The sequence below is a fragment of the Rhinatrema bivittatum genome, chromosome 17 (genome assembly GCF_901001135.1).
Source record: "Rhinatrema bivittatum chromosome 17, aRhiBiv1.1, whole genome shotgun sequence".
Lineage (NCBI taxonomy): Eukaryota > Metazoa > Chordata > Amphibia > Gymnophiona > Rhinatrematidae > Rhinatrema > Rhinatrema bivittatum.
Window position 1 is genome coordinate 28,484,834 of NC_042631.1, and position 20,921 is coordinate 28,505,754.

The window sequence follows — 20,921 nt, forward strand, 5'->3', positions numbered from 1 at the left end:
GGGTAATACTCTTCTTTTATAATCTCGAGCACCCACCAATCTGTAGTTTCTAAGGTCCATGTGATACAACTCCCTTAGTCTGCCTCCGACCTGTGGAAGCTTCGAGTGGACCCTCGTACTGACATTGTACTCTCTTTGGGAGCTGAACTCTGCTGCCAGAGTCTCTGAAGCCATACCTAGCCCCCCGAAAGGGCTGCTCATGCAACCTGCCCTCCCCATTGGGCTGGAACCTTGACCACCTAGGCAGTCTGGTGTCTCTGGGCCGCTGTATACCTGCATCCCCTCCCTGTGGTCTCCTGTTTCTGTCTTCCAGAGTCTCAGAGGCTTGGACTCCAGATTCTTCATGAGTGATTCCAGGTCCTCTCCAAATAATATTCCCTTGAAGGGATGCTTGCTCAGCTTGGCCTTTGATTTTGAGTATACTGTCCAGCCTTTTAACCATAGGAGGTACCTGGCCGTCATGCCTATAGTGGCCTGCTTGGCCATGATCCCAATAAGATCATAGATGGCATTTGCCACATAGGTTATGGACTCTGCCCGCGCCATCTCTTGGTTGATAGCACCTTCTGTCTGACCTACTTATAGAGGTAGCTGCAGTGTACAAAGCACAGCCCTCACTGCGTATCCGCCGCAGATCACTGATCACAGGACTAGGCTAGACAACTCAAAATCCTTCCTAAGGAGCATCTCGATCCTTCTGTCCTGCATCTACTTTAGGGAAGGACAAGAGTCTCTCCCTGTCTGATCCTTCATGTATAATCTTTCCATATTCTTTCCACTGTGTAGTCTTAAGTCTGACGTGGACCACTCCGCTGTAATCATATCCTTTGCTGGCTTCTTAATACCCATGAGGATAGGGTTACCCTTTGGCTTGGCGGTCTTTGGACTGCCCCTCTGAAAGCCTAAGGACTTAGATCTTAGAGATAAGGGCTCCTAACGCGTCTGCCCTAAATAGCTGGACCCCTGAGTCATCCTGCTCTGGTCCCAGCTCCTTCTATTTCATGGTCTCCTCCAGGGAATCCACCTGGGAGAAGTCATCAGGATCATCAGAAAGTGGTTCCTATAAGGGTCTGGGCTTCTCCCCTTCCTTGGATTCCAACTTCCTCTTTTTTCCTACCAGGGGATGGATGATGGATTTGGGGGGGGGGGGGGGGAGGAGGTATTTGCCTTTGGGGCCACCTGAGCCCATAGGCTTCCCCTTCATCTCCCTGTAGGCTTTGTGCATTAGAAGCACAAAATCCATCATGAATTCCCCCCTTCCCCCTCCAAAGCTTCTTCCTCTGAGGCTACAGGGGAGGGAGCAGGAGCCTGACCAGCAGCGACCTCTATTTCTGCTGCTGGTGCCTTGGGGCTAGCTGTGGGAGGGGAACTTGCAGGGCCTCCCCCCTCTGCAGCAGTATGAGCCTGTGACCACCAGGATGGGCCACACCCCTGGCATTTCTTGCCCCTTTCCATCTTACCTGCAGAAGTAGGGATTCGGGGGACTTCGGGTCAGGCCCTGCAGTGTTAGGCTATAGGCCTACTTACCACTGTCACTGCCTCTTAATTTTGCCGCTCAGGAAAAGCAAGGCTGTAAGCCTGATCGCCCAGTTTGGGGGGGGGGGGGGAGGTAAAGCAATCCTAGGAGGACTGTTGTCCCATGGAGGCTTTCCCTGACCCGGCCCAGGCACTTCCCCAGGGAAAGTGACCTCAGGGAGGCCATCGCCCCTGACAAATCCAACTCCACCTACCGTCTGCTGGAGGCAGGGAACTACTGACTCCTTCCCTGCTGAATCAGCAAAGCTATATAGGAGTGCACCTCAGGGGTGAGGTCTGGAGCTCTGCTTCCTTCTGCTGGTAGGGTTGTTGAATCCCGCTGTGAAGACTGGTCTGGCAAGACGAAGAGGAAGGACTGTTTGACTGGGCTTACACAGGGTGAAAGGAAAGCACCATGGGAGCCAATGTAATAAAACCTGAGCTAAAAAAACGGAGGATCCCATATGACATCTCAAGTGCTGGCACTTTTTTTTTTGCTTGGGGAAAAGCGCACCAACATCACCTATCTTACAAGTATGGTTACCAGTACTCCATCAACAAGCGGAGAACAGAAGCAAAAGCATGCTGCATTGACAATCATGCAGAAACTGAACCTAATCACTCGGAGAAAGGGGTAAACAGAAGCAGGCTGATGCAGGAATTCAGTGCCAGCTCACCTACAATCTACAACATCACGGCACGGAGGGCCGACTTACTACAGTTTTTGACAAATTCTGAGATAAGCAAAGCAGCTGATCAACGCTGTACTCTGCACAAACCAAAACTGGAACAGTTAGATATTATATGAATGGCTTGCCTTAAAATATTCAGAGGCTGCTCCAATTTGTGGCTCAATGCTGATCAAGAGAGCAAAAGACTTCTGTCAACTAATGGAAATTACCACGGTTCACAATTTTTCAAGTGGGTGGCTCTCTCGCTTTAAATTCCGCCATGGTATCAGAACGGTCACTTAATGCCTCAGAAGAAAAACAATCTGCTGAAAAGCATTGTGCATTTTTCAAGAAGTTTGTTTAGGATCATGGCTTAAGCCCAGAACAGAGCTACAATGCTGAGGAATCTGGTTATTTTTTGGGGGGCAATGTTTGCCAACTTCCATCCTAGCTGATGTGGAGAGGTTGGTGCAGAACTAGGACCACCTGACTGTGCTTACATGTGCAAATCCAGCAGGCACACAGTCAAGCTGTTAGTGGTGGGAAAATTCAGGCAACCATAAGCATTCAAAAGGGTGTCATTCATTTACCTGTTGAATACAAGGCACAACCTAAAGCAAGGATAGACAAGGAAATATTTTTGTTCTGCTTTCACCATGTCTTTGGTACCTGCAGTGAAAGTGCACCAGAAGGAACAAAAAAAGTTATTCTGATTTTAAATAAATTGTCAAGCTTACCCCCTCATGAATCAGAGTTAGTGCCGAGAAATCTTTTTACCATCTTACTTCCTGCAAACGTATCTTTCCGTGCTCACAACAGCCAATGGATCAGGGAATTTTATGAAGAAACTAATCAACTATGGAGGCACTCTCGCAGTTTTTAATGTGGCATATGCCTGGTCTTCTTTTAGAAGTAAAACTTTTTCGCTTCCAGCAGTGATTTTTGCAGAGGGACCTTCTGATGAAGAATTTGAAGGTTTTGGTGTGTGCAAGAAAAAACATTTTTTTTCCGGTGTCCTTTAACATGCTGACCCCACCAACCCGGGGTCACAACAACCAAACAGTCTGAAATTGAAGTGGGTTAAACATTGACCCAACCTTTGATGTTACACCAACGCGTACTGATGCTGAAATTATACACGGGGTCTGTGCATGCGGACGGATCCACTGCACCTGAAGATGAGTGAAGATCACAGCAAAGAAACTAACGTGGCCTTGCCTACTGCTGCACACAGTGCCTTGAAATATTCTGCTCAGGAGTTGACTAAGCTTCAGGTTGTTCGCAACAATTTCCTGAATAAAGAGGAAACTGATTTACAGGCGGGCAGGCATCCACAAGTTGCTTGAAAGAGCTATTCAAGCTGGGGGGGGTCAAGCATCAAGGCCTTTCAACAGTAACACCATCAGATATTACTGATATTGATGCTGAAACAATACAAAGGTATGAGTGGTGAATGAGAGATAAATAGTGTACGGGGGGGGGGGGGGGGGGGTGGCAGAACGTGTGTATGAGGAAGAGAGAAGGGGTGGGTTGTGTTTAGGTGGGGGAAGGAGAGGGAGTGGGGATAAGGAGTAGGTGGGTGTGACCTTTGGGTGGTCCTATACTCTTCATTATTGGATTTAAAATACTGAATAAAGTTGTAAAAAAAAAAAAAAAAGCCTTAGTTTTTCTTTCATAAGTACTTGAATGAAAATCTCTGATAACCACCATGGATTAGTTCCCAGGCATGCTGGATAATAGGCCTTTGACTGTATTATCTGTTCTCGGCATCATACTAATTCCTGTAATTAGGAGATTATTAGTGAAAAATCTATCCATGCTAGCGGCAAACTTTCACCGTTCAGAAATACAGAAAAAGCGTACAGAACTTTAATTTGTAAGATATTTTTATTGCAGGACACAGCTACTTTCGCCCAATCACTGCAGACAGGCCTCTGCAGGAGACCATGCAGCAGGGCTCCTTCTGGAAACCCAACAACCATGGACCCTTCCCCTATATCCAGCCACTACAATGTCACTGGGACTCCCCCAGGGGCAGCCTCCCTAGCCCCTGCCAGCCTGGAGAGCACAAGAACGGGCATGGGAACTGAAGCCAGGTCCTTTGCATGATAGTGTGCAGCACCTGTCGCTGGGCCAGCATGCTAGTCTCGTGTACACCCCCACCTGATCCCATGTAATCACCTGCTGAGTAGTTTTTAGACTGCAAGGCTGTGTTGCAAAAGGGCATGGGAAGGAAATGATTAATATGAAAATCAGAAAGGTATCAGCGGATATTGATCATCAGTTTCAATAACTATCCTCCCAATTCTGCAGATGCATCATTCAAGGTTCCCCTATAATGGAGACTATTTCAATAGAGGCTTTCAATATGCCTCAGAAAGCTCAGAGAATGCAATGCTACAGTGAGATTATTCTACAATTTGCTAGAAAGAAATGGTCACTACATGTTTCTATGAAATAGAGAGGCTGAAATGTTTCAGTCGTGTCCTTGGGGTTAATACAAGCAAGAGCAGCAAATGCAGCCAAGCAAAAAAGGTTTATATATTCGTATGCAGCCGCATCCACAGCTCTGGATGGGTAACAGAGATACGGACATGAAAACATGCAGAGAACATAATGGAAGGGATCCCATCCTTCCTGATTAGTAAGGACCTTCGTTTGTTTGTTTGCATTTTTTCCAGGAATTTGCCAGTGTTCATTGCAATGAAACAAAAACAGTAGAAAAAAATGACTCCTGTTTTTGTTTATTATAACAAACACTGATAAACTCCCAGGAAAAATAAAATAAAGACTGAACACGAAGGTCCCTACTTATGCACCAAAGAGAGAAGGCAATGAGGAGTGATCACCTCAGGGAAGCACCAGAAATAAATGAATGGGAGGAACTCCCTGACAGCCACCTGTGCAAAGGAAACCATTCCTAACACAGTCACAGGTCGAGACACGGCTAGGACACCATTCCTAACACAGTCACAGGTCGAGACACGGCTAGGACACCATTCCTAACACAGTCACAGGTCGAGACACGGCTAGGACACCATTCCTAACAGTCACAGGTCGAGACACGGCTAGGACACCATTCCTAACACAGTCACAGGTCGAGACACGGCTAGGACACCATTCCTAACGCAGTCACAGGTCGAGACACGGCTAGGACACCATTCCTAACGCAGTCACAGGTCGAGACACGGCTAGGACACCATTCCTAACGCAGTCACAGGTCGAGACACGGCTAGGACACCATTCCTAACGCAGTCACAGGTCGAGACACGGCTAGGACACCATTCCTAACGCAGTCATAGGTCGAGACACGGCTAGGACACCATTCCTAACACAGTCACAGGTCGAGACACGGCTAGGACACCATTCCTAACACAGTCACAGGTCGAGACACGGCTAGGACACCATTCCTAACACAGTCACAGGTCGAGACATGGCTAGGACACCATTCCTAACACAGTCACAGGTCGAGACACGGCTAGGACACCATTCCTAACGCAGTCATAGGTCGAGACACAGCTAGGACACCATTCATAACACAGTCACAGGTTGAGACACAGCTAGGACACCATTCCTAACACAGTCACAGGTTGAGACATGGCTAGGACACCATTCCTAACTCGGTCACAGGTTGAGACATGGCTAAGACACCATTCCTAACAGTCACAGGTTGAGACATGGCTAGGACACCATTCCTAACTCGGTCACAGGTTGAGACATGGCTAGGACACCATTCCTAACACAGTCACAGGTTGAGACATGGCTAGGACACCATTCCTAACACAGTCACAGGTCGAGACACGGCTAAGACACCATTCCTAACAGTCACAGGTTGAGACATGGTTAGGACACCATTCCTAACACAGTCACAGGTCGAGACATGGCTAGGACACCATTCCTAACACAGTCACAGGTCGAGACATGGCTAGGACACCATTCCTAACACAGTCACAGGTCGAGACACGGCTAGGACACCATTCCTAACACAGTCACAGGTCGAGACACAGCTAGGACACCATTCCTAACACAGTCACAGGTCGAGACACAGCTAGGACACCATTCCTAACACAGTCACAGGTTGAGACATGGCTAAGACACCATTCCTAACAGTCACAGGTTGAGACATGGCTAGGACACCATTCCTAACACAGTCACAGGTTGAGACATGGCTAAGACACCATTCCTAAAATAGTCACAGGTTGAAACATGGCTGGTCTCAGACACCTGCCCAGAATGGAAACATCCAAGGACAGCTGCTATGTAGTCTATTAAGCACAGCCCCAAAATCACTCAGGCAAGAACTACCATCACACGGTTCTCACTGCAGGCTTCAGAAATAATATCAGAGCATCAAACTTCTAAAAAAAGAAATGAGGGGCATTGTATGCCCCTCATGCCAGAAACATTCCTTGTAATATCTGAGGGGTCTGAAAACTTCAGATATCTGCAGAATACAAATGAAATTTCTTTAAGAAAGTTTTCTCTTCGTATTCTAGAACAGAAGTAGCAAGCTATTAAAAAACAAAAAATCCACTTCCAAGCACCTGATTCATCTCTTTAATGAAGCTTTATATCAAGTTTAGTCATGCAATAAAGGTTTAATGCATGCAATCCTGTGCATTACACGCACACATGACTAAAGCACAAGGATTTTTACATCCAACATTTGAGGAAATCTCCAAAAGGACGTCAGATACACCAGACACTTGCAAAAACTGTGGGTTTTCTTTAAAGCTGTGAGATTCTGACGTCCAAAACCATACAGCTTTTAAAAGAATGCATAAGTGGAACAGAGCAGGCAGGACTTGAATCTTATGCAGTTGTCAAATCCGAGAACCTCCTGAACATGAGAAAAGCCCAACGGAGTTTCTGGTTGTGAGTGATTCTTTTCAAACAAGAAGTCCCCGGGACACGTGGGCTAACTCCAGATGCCTCAGGAGAACTGATGTGCAGTGAAGATGTGAGCTCCCCTTCTAGGTCAATCTTACCATCCAGCGTGACAGATAGATGAAGTTTGTGGTTCAACTTTCTTTCTTTAATCTGAGCCAAAAAGCACAAACCAGATGTCCATGGCCACAGCTGCCATAGCATTTTATGGGGCCTTCTCAGGAACGAGCACTCACTTTAACAGCTCGAACAGGTGGTCAGACTACATGGACTGTATGGTTTTAGCCCCCATATACCAGACACGGGACTCGGAGATATTTTAGATATTTAGTAAAATGTTTATTATGGTAAATAAATGATAGCCAATTTCAACAGAAGTCTCTGGGAAGAATAAGCGTAGACTCTGCAAATTATCAGAAGCCCTTAAGCTCATCCTTGCCTATGTCACTATCTTACAAGGCTTATATATATATTTTTTCTAGTTACCTTTGCTAAGTATTGATCATTTCTAAATACGTCATTCTGGCCTGGCTTCCTTTCCCTAGACCACCTGCACCCAAACATTCATTCTCTTTCTTTCATGTCCAAATGTTGGTTCTCCTTCTGTACTATCTTTCCACAGCTTGTAGGAAGACATCGATCATCTCTTATCAATGTCTGCACTTTCCTTTGTAGTTGGTTTCCACACAGACCACACATATATTGCATGTGAGCCATTCCCATGTCCTTCACTCCACCCTGACTTAGGCCCCCTACCCTTAGCTGCTTTCCTCATAGCACGTATTTGACATGTGCTGGCACAAAGCTCAGTAGGGCCTAGCTCAGCAGTCCAGCAGTCAGAACTATACAGGACCTTGCGGTCCCTTTATCTGCAGTCATCTTCTGTTTCTACACTATCAGATAAACTGGCATGTTACCTCCATAAGGAGGCAATAAATACCAACAGAAAACAATCGCTGAAAAAGGACAGCCGTTACCTCATCTTGAAAACAGTCGCATAATTGCTAGTTTGGTGCTCTTCCACTGGGAAATAAACCAAGGGGTCTAATCTTTCATGAAGCATGATGCAATACCGCCATTGTTTTAGCTAAGAACCCAGTGGGCATACAATGATGTATCCTGATCTAGTTTTAGGTTTTTAACAATCTGTAAACACGTTTGCTTTTGTAAAAAGTTGTTATATGTGCTGAAGAGCTTCTTTCAAAAAAAAAAAAAGCTGGCTGCAAATAATTCATGTGGTTTATAGGAAAATGGTGGGGGGTTAGAAAATGAAATCGGATTTACTTCAGGACCACTGCTAAAATTTCATCTAATAAATTCTCCTTGGACCCGAGCATATCTACCACTATAGTTTGCATTGACATCAGTATTACTAAAATATACTTCTTTCCCCGATAACATCCCAGTACAGTAAAATATTTTTCTTGATTTTACTATAACTCAGCTCACTTTATTTTTAGAATTGCAATTTGTATGCCATTAAAAGAATGCAAAGCAATGGGGACGATTGCTTTAGAGCCATCTCCAGAAAGGAGATCTCCTCAGGCTTTGAAAACTATTAACTATGGTATGTTGACAAGAAAGATGAACTACACAGATGTCCGAACCTATATTAAAAACAGTGCATGTTGCTCAAGAAAAAAAAATACATTTCTGGTCAAACAAGCGAAAGAGCAACAGTTGTGCAATAAATGCATCTGCCCTTACGCCACTGTTCCTTTTTTAACCTTAAGAGCTCATTTTTAAAACATGGGATATGTACTTTGTCTCCCATCACCTCTTGGCTTCCCCCAGATGGCAAAATTCAATTTCTGCTGTCAGGATAACAGGGCTGCTGCTTTAAAACCAGCCAGCCTAAGTTCAAAGTGCCCTGATTTGACATGAACTTTGCAAGGATGTGTGGGCAGAGTCGGCAATGTGACACAGCTTTATTTAAAGCAAAATTATTCCAATGATGGTTTCCTGAAACCTGCCTCACCTGTCCGGTGAACAAAAGTGATGAGTCAGAGAACAGAGCTGCTTGGTATTCCATCAGGAGCACGGTTAATGAAGCATCCAGGAGTGCAAGCATGGAAAGAGAATGACCTGCACTCTCAGGCAGGCTTAGGAAGGGTTACAAAGTAAATGCAGAATTTACCTACGTTTTCAAAGCAGTCTTTTTAGGCACGTAAGACCAGTATGCGTGAAATCCAGCGCTGGGTATGCACATGCATGTACATCTGCTCGTTAGCAGATGCACACTTTTAAAAATACAAAGTATGTGAGTCAAATGGTATCACTGCCGCAACTCCACCCTCCCCCGGAACACCTCTATCTAGTACACTTTTTTTTTTTATATTCCACTTTTTCAGGAACTGCAGATATTCCCCTATTCCTGGGGAGCTCACAATCTCAAATTTGTACCAAGGCAATGGAGGATGAAGTGACTTGCCCAAGGTCACAAGGAGTAGCAGCAGGATTTGCATCCTAGTTTCCCTGGTTCACAGCTCACTGCTTTAACCACTAAGCTACTCCTCCACTCCACTTAGAAATAGATGCAGAATTGGTTCTGCACATACTTTACATGCGCAGCTCCCTGGGCAATTTTCAAAAGCTTATTTATGCATGTAGACTCACATTTTATGTGCATAGTTTTGAAAATTAGGCTCTAAAATTGTACTTATCTAATTGAGTTATCTAATTGGATTGTGTTGCTGAAACTATGCACAGGATGTTCTGTGCTGCATCTGCATTGGCTAGAAAGAAAAAATGCTTTGATACACGTGAACATTTACATCTGTGTTAATGACTTGCCTCTAAAGCAACAAGGCATTTAATGGGATTGTTTAATACATATCCCTCATCCATCAAAACCCTGGCCCACACTATATAAAATAAGGTGACACTGAACCCTCTGGTGCAGTTTTGTGCCTTATAAAGGGAAGCTGTCACACTATACAACTATAAACGCGCACACAAACAGAAAACAAGTCTGAACAATGCAGAGCAAGACATCCTTTCTAACAGCACAAGAAATCTGAATACTGTCCTTAAACACTATGGTTTTCAGGGACTAAGACAGCTGATAAATTAGTTTTTGAAATGTACAGTTGGCATGCCTGGGACGATACCATATACATTTAAAAAGTATCAAAAGAAAGAATAATTGGACAAGAAAAAAATAGTGCCGAACATTGTTAAGTATCAACAATCAGGGTCACGAATATCGAATGGATAAAATTTGAAACAAAGTAAACTTCTAAACACATCAAAACAAATAAGCTAAAACTTATTTAGCTAAGTAAAGAACTGCTAAGTTTGTGGAAACTAAAGAATGAAACTAATCCTTTTGGGTTACACTGGCTCCTTGCCACCAAACAAATGGCTACAACAGTTAATCTACTTTTGTTTGTTCAGCAGTGCAGCCTCAAGCCTAACAACTGGTATTGGCCTCCCAGCTGCCAAGCTGCATGAAACTATTTTTAAAAATAAAGTGGTTTATATGGGCTGGATAATCATGCCTGGTTTCTTATCTCACATCCTGTCAGTCTCTGAAACAGAAAACCTGCACAAGCACAGGAAAAAGAGCAAGAGCAGTTTTAAGGAACTTCAGACGCTCCATCCAAATATACAAGAACCCAGTAACACATTCTCCAAGTCCAAAGTATGAATATACAACGTTATGAATGTACACAGCTGCTGACCTCCCCAAAGAGATATTTACAGGTCTGAGTACTCAGAGGGGGGAGCAGACCTTAAAATAAATATTCTAGTGCTTTCACCAGCTTTTCACCCTTCTGATGTTTCCTGCAGTCTGATCCAAGCAGCAAATGTATGCAAAGGGTAGGGTCCTTTTCATAAAGCTGCCTAGAAACTGAGTGAAAATGAGAAGAGGACCCACAATGGAGTCAGCCAATCAAGCTTTCAGTCTGACATACAAGTTGCTAAAATACTCTTTTTGGCTAACAGGAGCCTGAAACGAGGGCTCTGGGGTCCAGAATTCCACTGCAGCCTCTACGTTTGGGCCAGAACAAATTCTAGTTTCCCTGAGGACATTCCAGATCCCACAATACTTGCTCTAGAACCCCAACCACAGGGTGCAGATAGCCAATTCTTGGCACCACTATAAGAGATAGCACCCTAGTGTCCAGTGAAGAAGGAATGCCATGATAGCAATGCAATAGGTTACAGGAAAAAAAAAATAAGGTTTGCAAGTTAGCTGCTAGATGTATTTATTTTTTGTCCAGCAAGAGGAACACTCTGGGAAGTTGGCTTGTTTCTGGCTCTCCTCACAGGGCTGGACGATTCAAAAATAACTGCTTTGGCTACTGGGCAACAGATAGATTCACACATTTATTTTGTATCTTCAGAGATGGTGGCAATGCATTTTTTAAATGATTATGGGAGATTAGTTTTGTTTTCTCTTGCTTGTGAACGTTTGATTAGAAGTTTTATTAATGTAATTGTGTGCCTCGTGTAGAACTATACAGTCCGTAAGAAATAATAAAAAAAAAACCCAAGTGCATTTCCCACGCCAACTTCGCAAACTTATAGCAAGACCCTTTCAATAACCGGGATGCCAAGGCTGTTTTAAGGACAGAGGAGCCAAACTCTACAGAAAGCTGTCAGGATGGTCTCCCACCCCTCCCCCGGGGCTCAGATTGGAAAAGCCGGTGGTAGAAGTAGTTCCCCTATTTTCTTACTCCAACGCATTTCAATGGCACAATGGCCTTACTTTCTCTCGGAAAGGAAGCTGTAGCACAAGCTTCCTCCCAAGCCTGCAAAACACACACAGAAACCCAGCTGGACAGAAGCTTCCCAATGACTGATGCGACTCTAATTCTACAGCTCGTAAACGTTATCCTTCCGATTTTCCTTTGCAGTTGCTTGTATTCAGGCAGGTCCCGGCATTTCACCTGGAGAATCTGTAGGGTAACGCGCCTCGCTAGCACCCCAGAAGAGTGCATTAACGGGCCCCCCCAAGCACTTGGAGAGGCCGGCGGCGGCGAGCGCTTCCTTACCGAGACGCTGCTCTGGTCCTGCTTCTGGGACGCCACCTGCAAGATGTCGTAGAAATCCATGGCGGCGGCAGCCGCGGCTCCGACCGTCCTTCCGCCGCCACGCCAGCGGAGCCGCGGCGAGCCCCGTCCCCTGGCGCCGCAACCTCCCGGAAACTAACCCCACGGCCAGGAGGCCTTTTAAAAGCTCGTGCACGCAAGCGGTGGCCGCAACGTCACGCGTTGCGTCACTTCCTCTCCGGGGAGGTTTAAAGTCCGGGCAGAAGCCGGAAATAGGTGGCAACGGTTTCTGGGTAAACAGACAGCTGGGGATTTAAAGCATTTAGTATTTGTATGGCAGACAACCCAAAGCCATGTTTTACAAGTAATTCATTATTTGAAACTTTCTGGAAACTACGTATTTCTTTTACAATTAGGTAACTGTGTAACTATTTTTCCTTGTTATAGTCTGTTTCTTACATAAAGTTGTGTGATTACCATGTTATTCTATTTGAGCACAAAATACTTTTTTTGGACAATTGACTACCTTTTGATAGCTAACACTCCCTGAAGTCAAAAGAAGCAAATTAAGGAAAATGCATGGATTAAGGGTTACAACCATAAACAAAAAGTGCTACGCCAACTATGGGCTTCCAAGAAGGCTGGAGTGACCTGTATGGGGTGACCATGGTTAAAACCTAAACTCCAGTGAGCATAGGGAGGCTGGATCATTTTACCACAGCCTCGCCAAACTTGGTGGCTGTAGGGATTATTACAAAATGTGTAAATAAAGAGGGTCTAGGTGTTGGCTTAAGAATTAGTTTTGTAAGAAGCAAAGTTGAGGATGATAATGCTTAAAATGACCTATTAGCAGAGATGGAAGCCATTGCTGTAGAAGATTGTGGGGCATACTTGGGACAGATGTGGAGGACAATGATGGGAACAGAGACAGATTTAGGGTTTTAGTGCCCTTTAGACACTGTCGACATCTGTTGCCCCCATCCCCACCTCCACCCCAGGGTAGGAGAAGGGAGCAGGAGGTCTAAGGCACAGTCCCCTAATTTCCTGTGGCAGCTCAGGGGTAGATTCTGTGATAAAAATTAAAAAATTCTGAAGCAAACTGGCAAGCATTTCCATCTTTTATATTACTTTATAAAAATAAATTAGCTTTACAGTGTATTTGTTAGTATAATTAGTATAATTTATTTTTATTGAGTGAAGAAAAGTGATCACAAGTATCAGTACAGGGAGGAGACCTCAGGGATGGGAAAAGGAAAGGAGGAGGATCAGACAGGGGGAGAAGAAAGGTGGAGGAGAGTGAGAAGGAAAGAGGATTTGGGAAAGGGAGGATGGGAGATAGGGAAGAGAAGGAGGGAATAAGACGGCTTGGGGAGTGGGTTCTAGGATCTGGGTAGAAGGAAGAGTTAGGTAAGAAGGAAGGGAGTTTCCAGGATCTGGAAGATAGAATCCAATATCAAGGGAGGAAGGATTTGAATTGCAGTGAGTGGGGAGGAGACGATGCAGGCATCCATACCATACTCTGGTCCTGCTTCTCCTTGCATCCCCTCTCTAACAACCCTCTTACATACATACAAACACTGCCTCCTACTCTTTTCCCTCCATGTGAGAAATGACTTTAAATGTTGCCATCTCAGTAATTAAGCCAGATATTAAAAATCTTTTTCTTTAAAATGACCTTTAAACATTGCTAAAGAAAACTTCCCTTTCTAGATGCCTTTTGCCCAGAATATGCCTGGAGAGCAGTTAGGGGCCTCTTCCTGACAAAGCATAAAGTGAAGGCATGAGGTTAGAGCTAACCCACCTTCTCCCTTTAAAGTTCTGCTTCTGTGCAAATTAGCTTCTTACAAGATAAGATATTGTAGCCATGCCATTTAGAAACTGCATGTACAAAGACCTGCCAGACACTGATAAGCATCAGGGGATGGAGGTAAGGGGCCCCCTCCAAGTTGCAAAGGAAGAGATAACTAAAAGGGGTGGACCAAGCAAGAAGGTGCTTATCAGTGTGGTCAAAAAGGGGGAAGTAAAACCAGGGCTTCAGCCAGCAAAAAGAGTATAAATTCCTTGTTGAGATTCTGTGGGGGTGTGCTTCCTATATGTATGTCACCCCATTTGCAAGTGGTCATGTAAAGATCTTTTATAATAATTTCACTGAATTGTGCTCGCTAATAAATAACTATTCCCAGAGAAGGGAGTTGTTTGATTTTTGTTTCCCACACTCCCCTCACAAACAGACTTACATTCTCCAGCCAATCCTTCTCTCATCTCCCAGTCTCTCTTCCCACCATTCAATGATCTCTACTCAGATGCTCCTAATCTCCCAAAATGATCCCCCTTTGCTCTATCTGTTGCAGGCTCACTCCCTCTCCTCTCCTGTTCCCTGCACCGAGTGGGATTAGGAAACAAAATGCTAATCTCTGCTGAGTGACATTCAGCACAGCTGAAAGGCAGCAAATCTTCAGCCAGCCTGCTGCCCTCCACATGTTTGCAGCCCTAGGCACAGGCCTAGTTTGCCTATTGACAAATCCAGGCCTGGATGGGAAAAGAGTTGAGAAGACAACTAAAAGACACAGGGGAGGGAGTTGGTGTTGGATTGCATAAGGGATTTTATACGTGTACCCAAAATTGGATGAATCGCAACTGGTCGGACTGAATAGGGAAACAAAAATAGGAAACAATCTGTGGAAAAAGGCAATTTTTTTCCACTGATTTCTCCAATTTCTGTTTATTATAATAGATACTGAGAAATTCCTGGGAAAAACAAAATAAAAACTGAAAATGAAGGTCTCTAAATATGTACTACTGTAAAGGGTCCCAAACTTGTCCCTTATTAGTGCATAATTGGTTTCAATAGACACTGAATGTCATCAGTGATGTCAGAATAGGAGCAATAGAAGACGCAGGACCTGTGCTTCCAGTAGGCAAACTAGTCGGTCGCCTAGAGCACCAAGATTATGGTGGTGGCAAAATCCTGCCAGTGTGAAGTCCAGAGAGCTGGTTTACCAGAGCCATTACCCTCAAATAAGGGAACGCTGTATTGGAGCATCTGCCACCAGTAGTTAAATTGGGGAGGTGGGGGTGAATGACCAAAAGTTCACTAGAAATGCTTGCACTGGCCTTGGGAAGATGTCAACTCCTCCTCTAAGGGGAAAAATCATGCTGGAAGAGTGCCTCTCAACACAGAGATGCTGAAAGAGTATCTTGACCTACAAAGGTGGCTGGGGTCCAAGGTTGGGGTGTCCAGGCCTCTAGGAAGATCCATTTCAGAGGGAAAAGAGTTAATTCCTAAGTTTTTTGTGACGACATAGAGGAAGAGAAGTGATAGTCCTTATCGGTTCTGGGAGAGTACTTCTGAATCCCAAGAGTGGAGTTTGAACCCGGAGTCTAGTGAAGACTGCCAGACTTCCTGACTTTTTGTGAGGACTGCTTCAGTTGGGTATTGGCATACAGAGAGAGCTGCACAGCGCCCAGAAGGAGAGGGGTACCTGAGCCAAAAAGCTTACTTGCCAGAGTGTGCAGCCTTTGCTATTATGTGAGAGAATGAGTTTATTTTTTATTTCTGCTGGTCTTTGTTTTCTGTACTGTTTGGTGGACTAAGTCATAGTGTACTGAATGTGGATGTTGTGTTTCCTGCAATCAGTGACAAATAATTTAATAAAGAACTATATATTTTGGACAGCATCTACTGTGTGGCTTGTGGTTTGTAGTTGTGCCTTGGACTGGTTTGCAAAAGAGCTCCAGAGAAGGGAAAAACCCTCCAAGGGTCTGTACAGACTGACTCTTTCCCTTCTCTTGGGATGTGCTTGCACATGACTATTCCTGTGCCCAGGTAGGAGCTACACTTCATTAAAGAAGAAGCATGAATTGGATCCACTCGTGCTGAATGTCTTTCTTTTTCTTAAAATGGTGTATGAAAAACAGGGGTAGTTTTGCTGGAAAGCTCTTTATTTTAAAACTCTGCTCTTAAATCTCAAAATAATCTCCAAATGAAGTAGTTTATGTGGGTTCTGGTCATGTCTTTTACATAGAATTCCTAGACCTTGTTTATTAGTCATAATAAGTGGTATATATTTTTATTTCAAGTGAGTTGAAACTAAGAAAAAACATAGCAAAAAAAAACCAAAACAAAAAACCCCAGTAACTAGGCATTTTCAAACTTTTAAAATACTAAAGACGCCATGTGATCTGGGTGTTTTCAGAACCCTGCTTTTGCTAAAGGTTTTTTGGGTTGTTTTTTGGGTTTTTTTACAGTTTTGCCATTGACCCAAGTGGTTCCTCAAATACTGAACAGTCATTAGGGTTTTGTTAGATTCTCTTATCATTTCCGCCTGAGCAGGTTTTAGGAGTTGCCAGCATGTTTGCACCTGACAATCCATGTTACATCTAAATCTCCAGCAAATTTCTTCGAACAAGCCAGCATACTATTAACCTTTTTGTGGGGGGGGGGGGGGGGGGAATACATTCAGAGCATGTGAACAGTATAAACAACTGAAGCGAGTGACTTTTGTGGGAGAGATTTTACAAAATGGGGGTCTACACAGAGCCCAAGATGCCCAAAGAGATCTTCAACATTATTTATTTATTTATGTATGTATTTAAAAACTTTTCTATACTGTCGTTTAGTAATGTACCATCACAACGGTTTACATTTAGGCACGAAATAGGTTTGGTTTATAAGTTATCCATAGTGTGCCAATATTTTGTGGTTACATAGTTCAGTAATATATTCTATTTGAGAAGTGGGTTGGGGTTACCATTTATATGAATGTTGGGATAATCATATATGTGTATACTGTTTTTAATTTAATATTTAATTATGAGTAAAATAATAAAATAATCAATTTCATTTTTTATATATATATATATAGGTGACTACAACCATGGATCAAGTTTGCTCCACTGAGACTATTCTAGGACAGGGCCTACATGGAGACCTACGGAGTACCCCTAGAAAGAAGCAAAGAAGGATCACAAACCCGGTCTTCCCCATGATAAGTAACTACTCTCCCTCACTCTCTTCCTGCTTCATTTTTACTCTGCTCCTACTGAATGTTCAATCTCTATAAAAAAAAAATCCTTCTAATTAATGATCTGCTAGAGGATTTAAATCCCTCTATTTTTTTGCATATCTGAAACATGGCTGAATGATAAAGATAATGTTCTTGTAAACCAAATTTCAAATGCTAACTATGATATATTTCACTTTCCTGGACCCAAACAAAAAGGTGGAGGATTATAAATAATCAGTAAAATAAGGAGCACAAGCTAGTACCTTACAAGGTAGAGATTAAACTACCCTATAAAGTTGCAATTCTAAAATCTCCTGAAATAAATATAGGACTGCTCTATTATCCCCCAGGCATACTACAACAAGATTGCTCACCACTGACTGAATTATTCGCTAAGGTGTTTTCATCACCAGAATCTACATTAATTGTAGGAGACTTTAACCTACAGGAAAACAAAACACTGAGAACTTTAGCCTGTGAAATGTTTTAGAAGCAATGGAAGCCCTGGGATGGTTTCAATTAGTCTCAAAAGCCACTCATAAAGCAGGTCACATTCTAGATCTAATATTTGCTAATACCAGTAATTGCCTAATCAATACCTCACACACGATATTGCCCTGGTCTGATCACCAATTGATAAAGGTGGAAATAGCTTTCACCAACCAAATAGTATAGAGCAGTAGTTTTCAACCTTTTTTCGGCCGGGACACATCTGACAGATGGTTCTCACATGCATGACACACTGAACATGTGACTGTCACGGGGCAAAATGTAAATAGACATTCTGCATCCTCAGGAACCCCGTCGACCCCCAAAAATGGGTGCAGAGCAGATCTAGGGCATTACCTGTACAGCTCACCATACAAAAAAAGATATTCTGGATCTGATGACATCTCAGTAAATGCAAAACAAATTCTCTTTACTACCAGGCACAATACCCCTCCTTATGAAAAGACACTAATTTACCACTACAAATATTTAACCAGGCCCTAAACACTAATACACCTCCTATTAGGAAAACAGAGCAAGCCAAGCTGCTATAGATAGATACCCACTTAGAAATAATTGTAAAACTATACTAATAAATGTTACAAAACAGCTGATGAACAGAATAACATCCAACAATTAAAAACTCATAAAAATTATTAAAAATTGTCCAGATATCAAGAAAATATTTCAAAACAGCAGACACATCACATAATACCCAATAATTAAAATGGCAGTCAATCAAGAAAAATAAACTTAAAAAGCAACCTTTACTTACCCTCTCCAGCAGTCTCCCACTCCTTTCCCTTGCAGGCCAATAGCATTCACCAGAAGCAGCAGTGGTTACTGAAGTTCTGTCCTCACGCTCCTCTTCCTTAGGGCCCACAACCAGTCACAACCAGTCTCTGTCTCACACAGACTAGTAACTTCCCTAACTAGTATCTCTTCCTCACACACACACCAGTCACCTCCCTGACCAGTCTCTTTCTCTCTCTCTCTCTCTCTCTCACACACACACATACACACACACACACACACACACACACACCAGTCACCTCCCTGACCAGTCTCTGTCTCTCTCACACACATACACACACACCAGTCACCTCCCTGACCAGTCTCTGTCTCTCACACACACACACCAGTCACCTCCCTGACCAGTCTCTGTCTCTCTCTCTCTCACACACACACACATCAGTCACCTCCCTGACCAGTCTTTGTCTCTCTCACACAGACACCAGTCACCTCCCTGACCATTCTCTGTCTCTTTCTCTCTCTCTCTCTCTCACACACACACACCCCAGTCACCTCCCTGACCAGTTTCTGTCTCTCTCTCACACACACCAGTCCCCTCCTTGACCAGTCTCTCTCAATCACACACATGCTCTGTCATTTATATACAAGCTCACACATACTCTGTCACTTACTACCAAACACACACACACACACACACATACACTGCCACTCATGCACCCAGGCACCCATTCTACCACACACACACAAAGCTGCCACTCATGCACCCAGGCATGCATTCTACCACACACAGACACACACACACACAAAGCTCCCACTCATGCACCCAGGTATCCATTCTGCCACACACACACAAGCTCTCACTCATGCACCCAGGCACCCATTCTACCACACATACACAAGCTCTCACTCATGCACCCAGGCACCATTCTATCACACACACACACACACACACACACACACACACACAAGCTCTCACTCATGCACCCAGGCACCCATTCTACCACACACACACAAGCTCTCACTCATGCACCCAGGCACCCATTCTACCACACACACACAAGCTCACATGGAGCCTCTTCTCATTGTTTGACCCAATAAGCCTGGCCTCCACTTTTCAGCCGCCTCTGGCCTGACCTCCGGCGGCATGCAACGTCTCTCCAGCTGCCTCCCACGGTGCGCAGGGTCTCTCCGCTCTTCGGGCCTGGCCTCCGGCGGCAGGGGAAAGGTCTCTCCATTCTTCAGCCGCCAGCAGCAGCACGCAGCATTTCACCATTCTTTGGACCCGCCGACGGTGGCGCACAGGTCTCTCCACTCTTCAGCCGCCGGCAGCGGCGCACAGCGTCTCTCCATTCTTCAGCCTCACCGGTGGTGGCGCACAGATCTCTCCACTCATCAGCCGCCGGAGGCAGCACACAGCATCTCACCATTCTTCGGCCCTGCCGGCAGCAGCGCACTGATCTCTCTACTCTTCGGCCCTGCCGGCCTGGCCTACAGAGTGGTGCGCAGCTTCTCTCCATTCTTCAGTCCCGCCCCTAGGGAGAAGGAAAGCACAAGCAGGGCAATGGAACACCGGGAGCCGCGATACACCTGCAAGTGCTTGGCGACACACTGGTGTGTTGCGACACACCGGTGGAGAATCACTGGTATAGAGAATAAGCTTACTTTTACCTTCAGGAAAAAGATAGAGATGGAAGTACTTGTGGAAGCAATAGAAATAAGCTCCATGAACTAATCAAACCAATTCCACAGAGGCATTTGATTCGTGGGATAAGATTGTCAACGACATAGCTGAAAACCTTAGTCCTGTCCAGACATAAACTATTAACAAAGAAAGGAATAACTCCAAAAATAATAAGCCAGGGGATGTGGTTAGTGCAGTTAGTGTAGCTGGATTGGATAAGTTCTTAGAGAAGTCCGTTACCTGCTATTAATTAAGTTGACTTAGAAAATAGCCACTGCTATTACTAGCATCAGTAACATGGCATAGACTTAGCTTTTGGGTACTTGCCAGGTTCTTATGGCCTGGATTTGTCACTGTTGGAAACAGGATGCTGGGCTTGATGGACCCTTGGTCTGACCCAGTATGGCATGTTCTTATGTTCTTATGAGTGAAAGATGAGATGATTTGGAATTGTTATTTAAGTTTAATAATTTTTTGAGATAGGGCAGTTCTGTATTCATTACAAGATTTTTTTTGAGAAAGCAGGATTGAATGATTAATGACATGAGGGTTCTTTGATTAAATTCTTTATTGTATTGAAAAGGAGTTTGAGTTAAAGATTACTCCATGAATTAGTTTTGCATAGTAACCTTTTTTAGATTTATTTGTAAGGTTCATATATTGAGAGAGATGAATTGTGTATCTTTTAGGGATTCTTCAGAGGGATTTTTTCACCATTGTTTTTCAAGTTTTCTTAGGTGTTTTTTTTATTCTTTCAGAGTTTTATTGTACCAAGGGTTAAACTGTTTTGATTTGAGAATGTTTGTTTGTTAAAGTATCTGGTTTGAATCGGGCTGAGTTTGTCAGCTATTTCCTTAAGGGTTGAGTCCCATGAGTTGAATGCTTTGGTACAGTTTACAAGTTTTAGGTTACAAATTTTGGA

At 44.0% G+C, this 20,921-nt stretch overlaps 1 protein-coding gene across 4 annotated transcripts in view; it reads right to left on the reverse strand.

The window, feature by feature from the left end:
• SPTY2D1 (SPT2 chromatin protein domain containing 1) overlaps nucleotides 1-12,287 on the reverse strand; it is a 31,812-nt gene extending 19,525 nt beyond the window's left edge. For 2 of the 4 annotated variants that reach the window (XM_029582219.1, XM_029582217.1), the window contains exon 1: nucleotides 12,074-12,286. In XM_029582219.1, coding sequence (XP_029438079.1) covers nucleotides 12,074-12,133 — 60 coding nt within the window. In that variant the 5' untranslated portion in view covers nucleotides 12,134-12,286. Of the gene's footprint in view, nucleotides 1-2,776; nucleotides 2,856-12,073 lie in introns of all 4 variants that reach the window. The other 2 variants (XM_029582220.1, XM_029582218.1) reach the window with 2 other exon arrangements.
• Nucleotides 12,288-20,921: the final 8,634 nt, after the last annotated feature.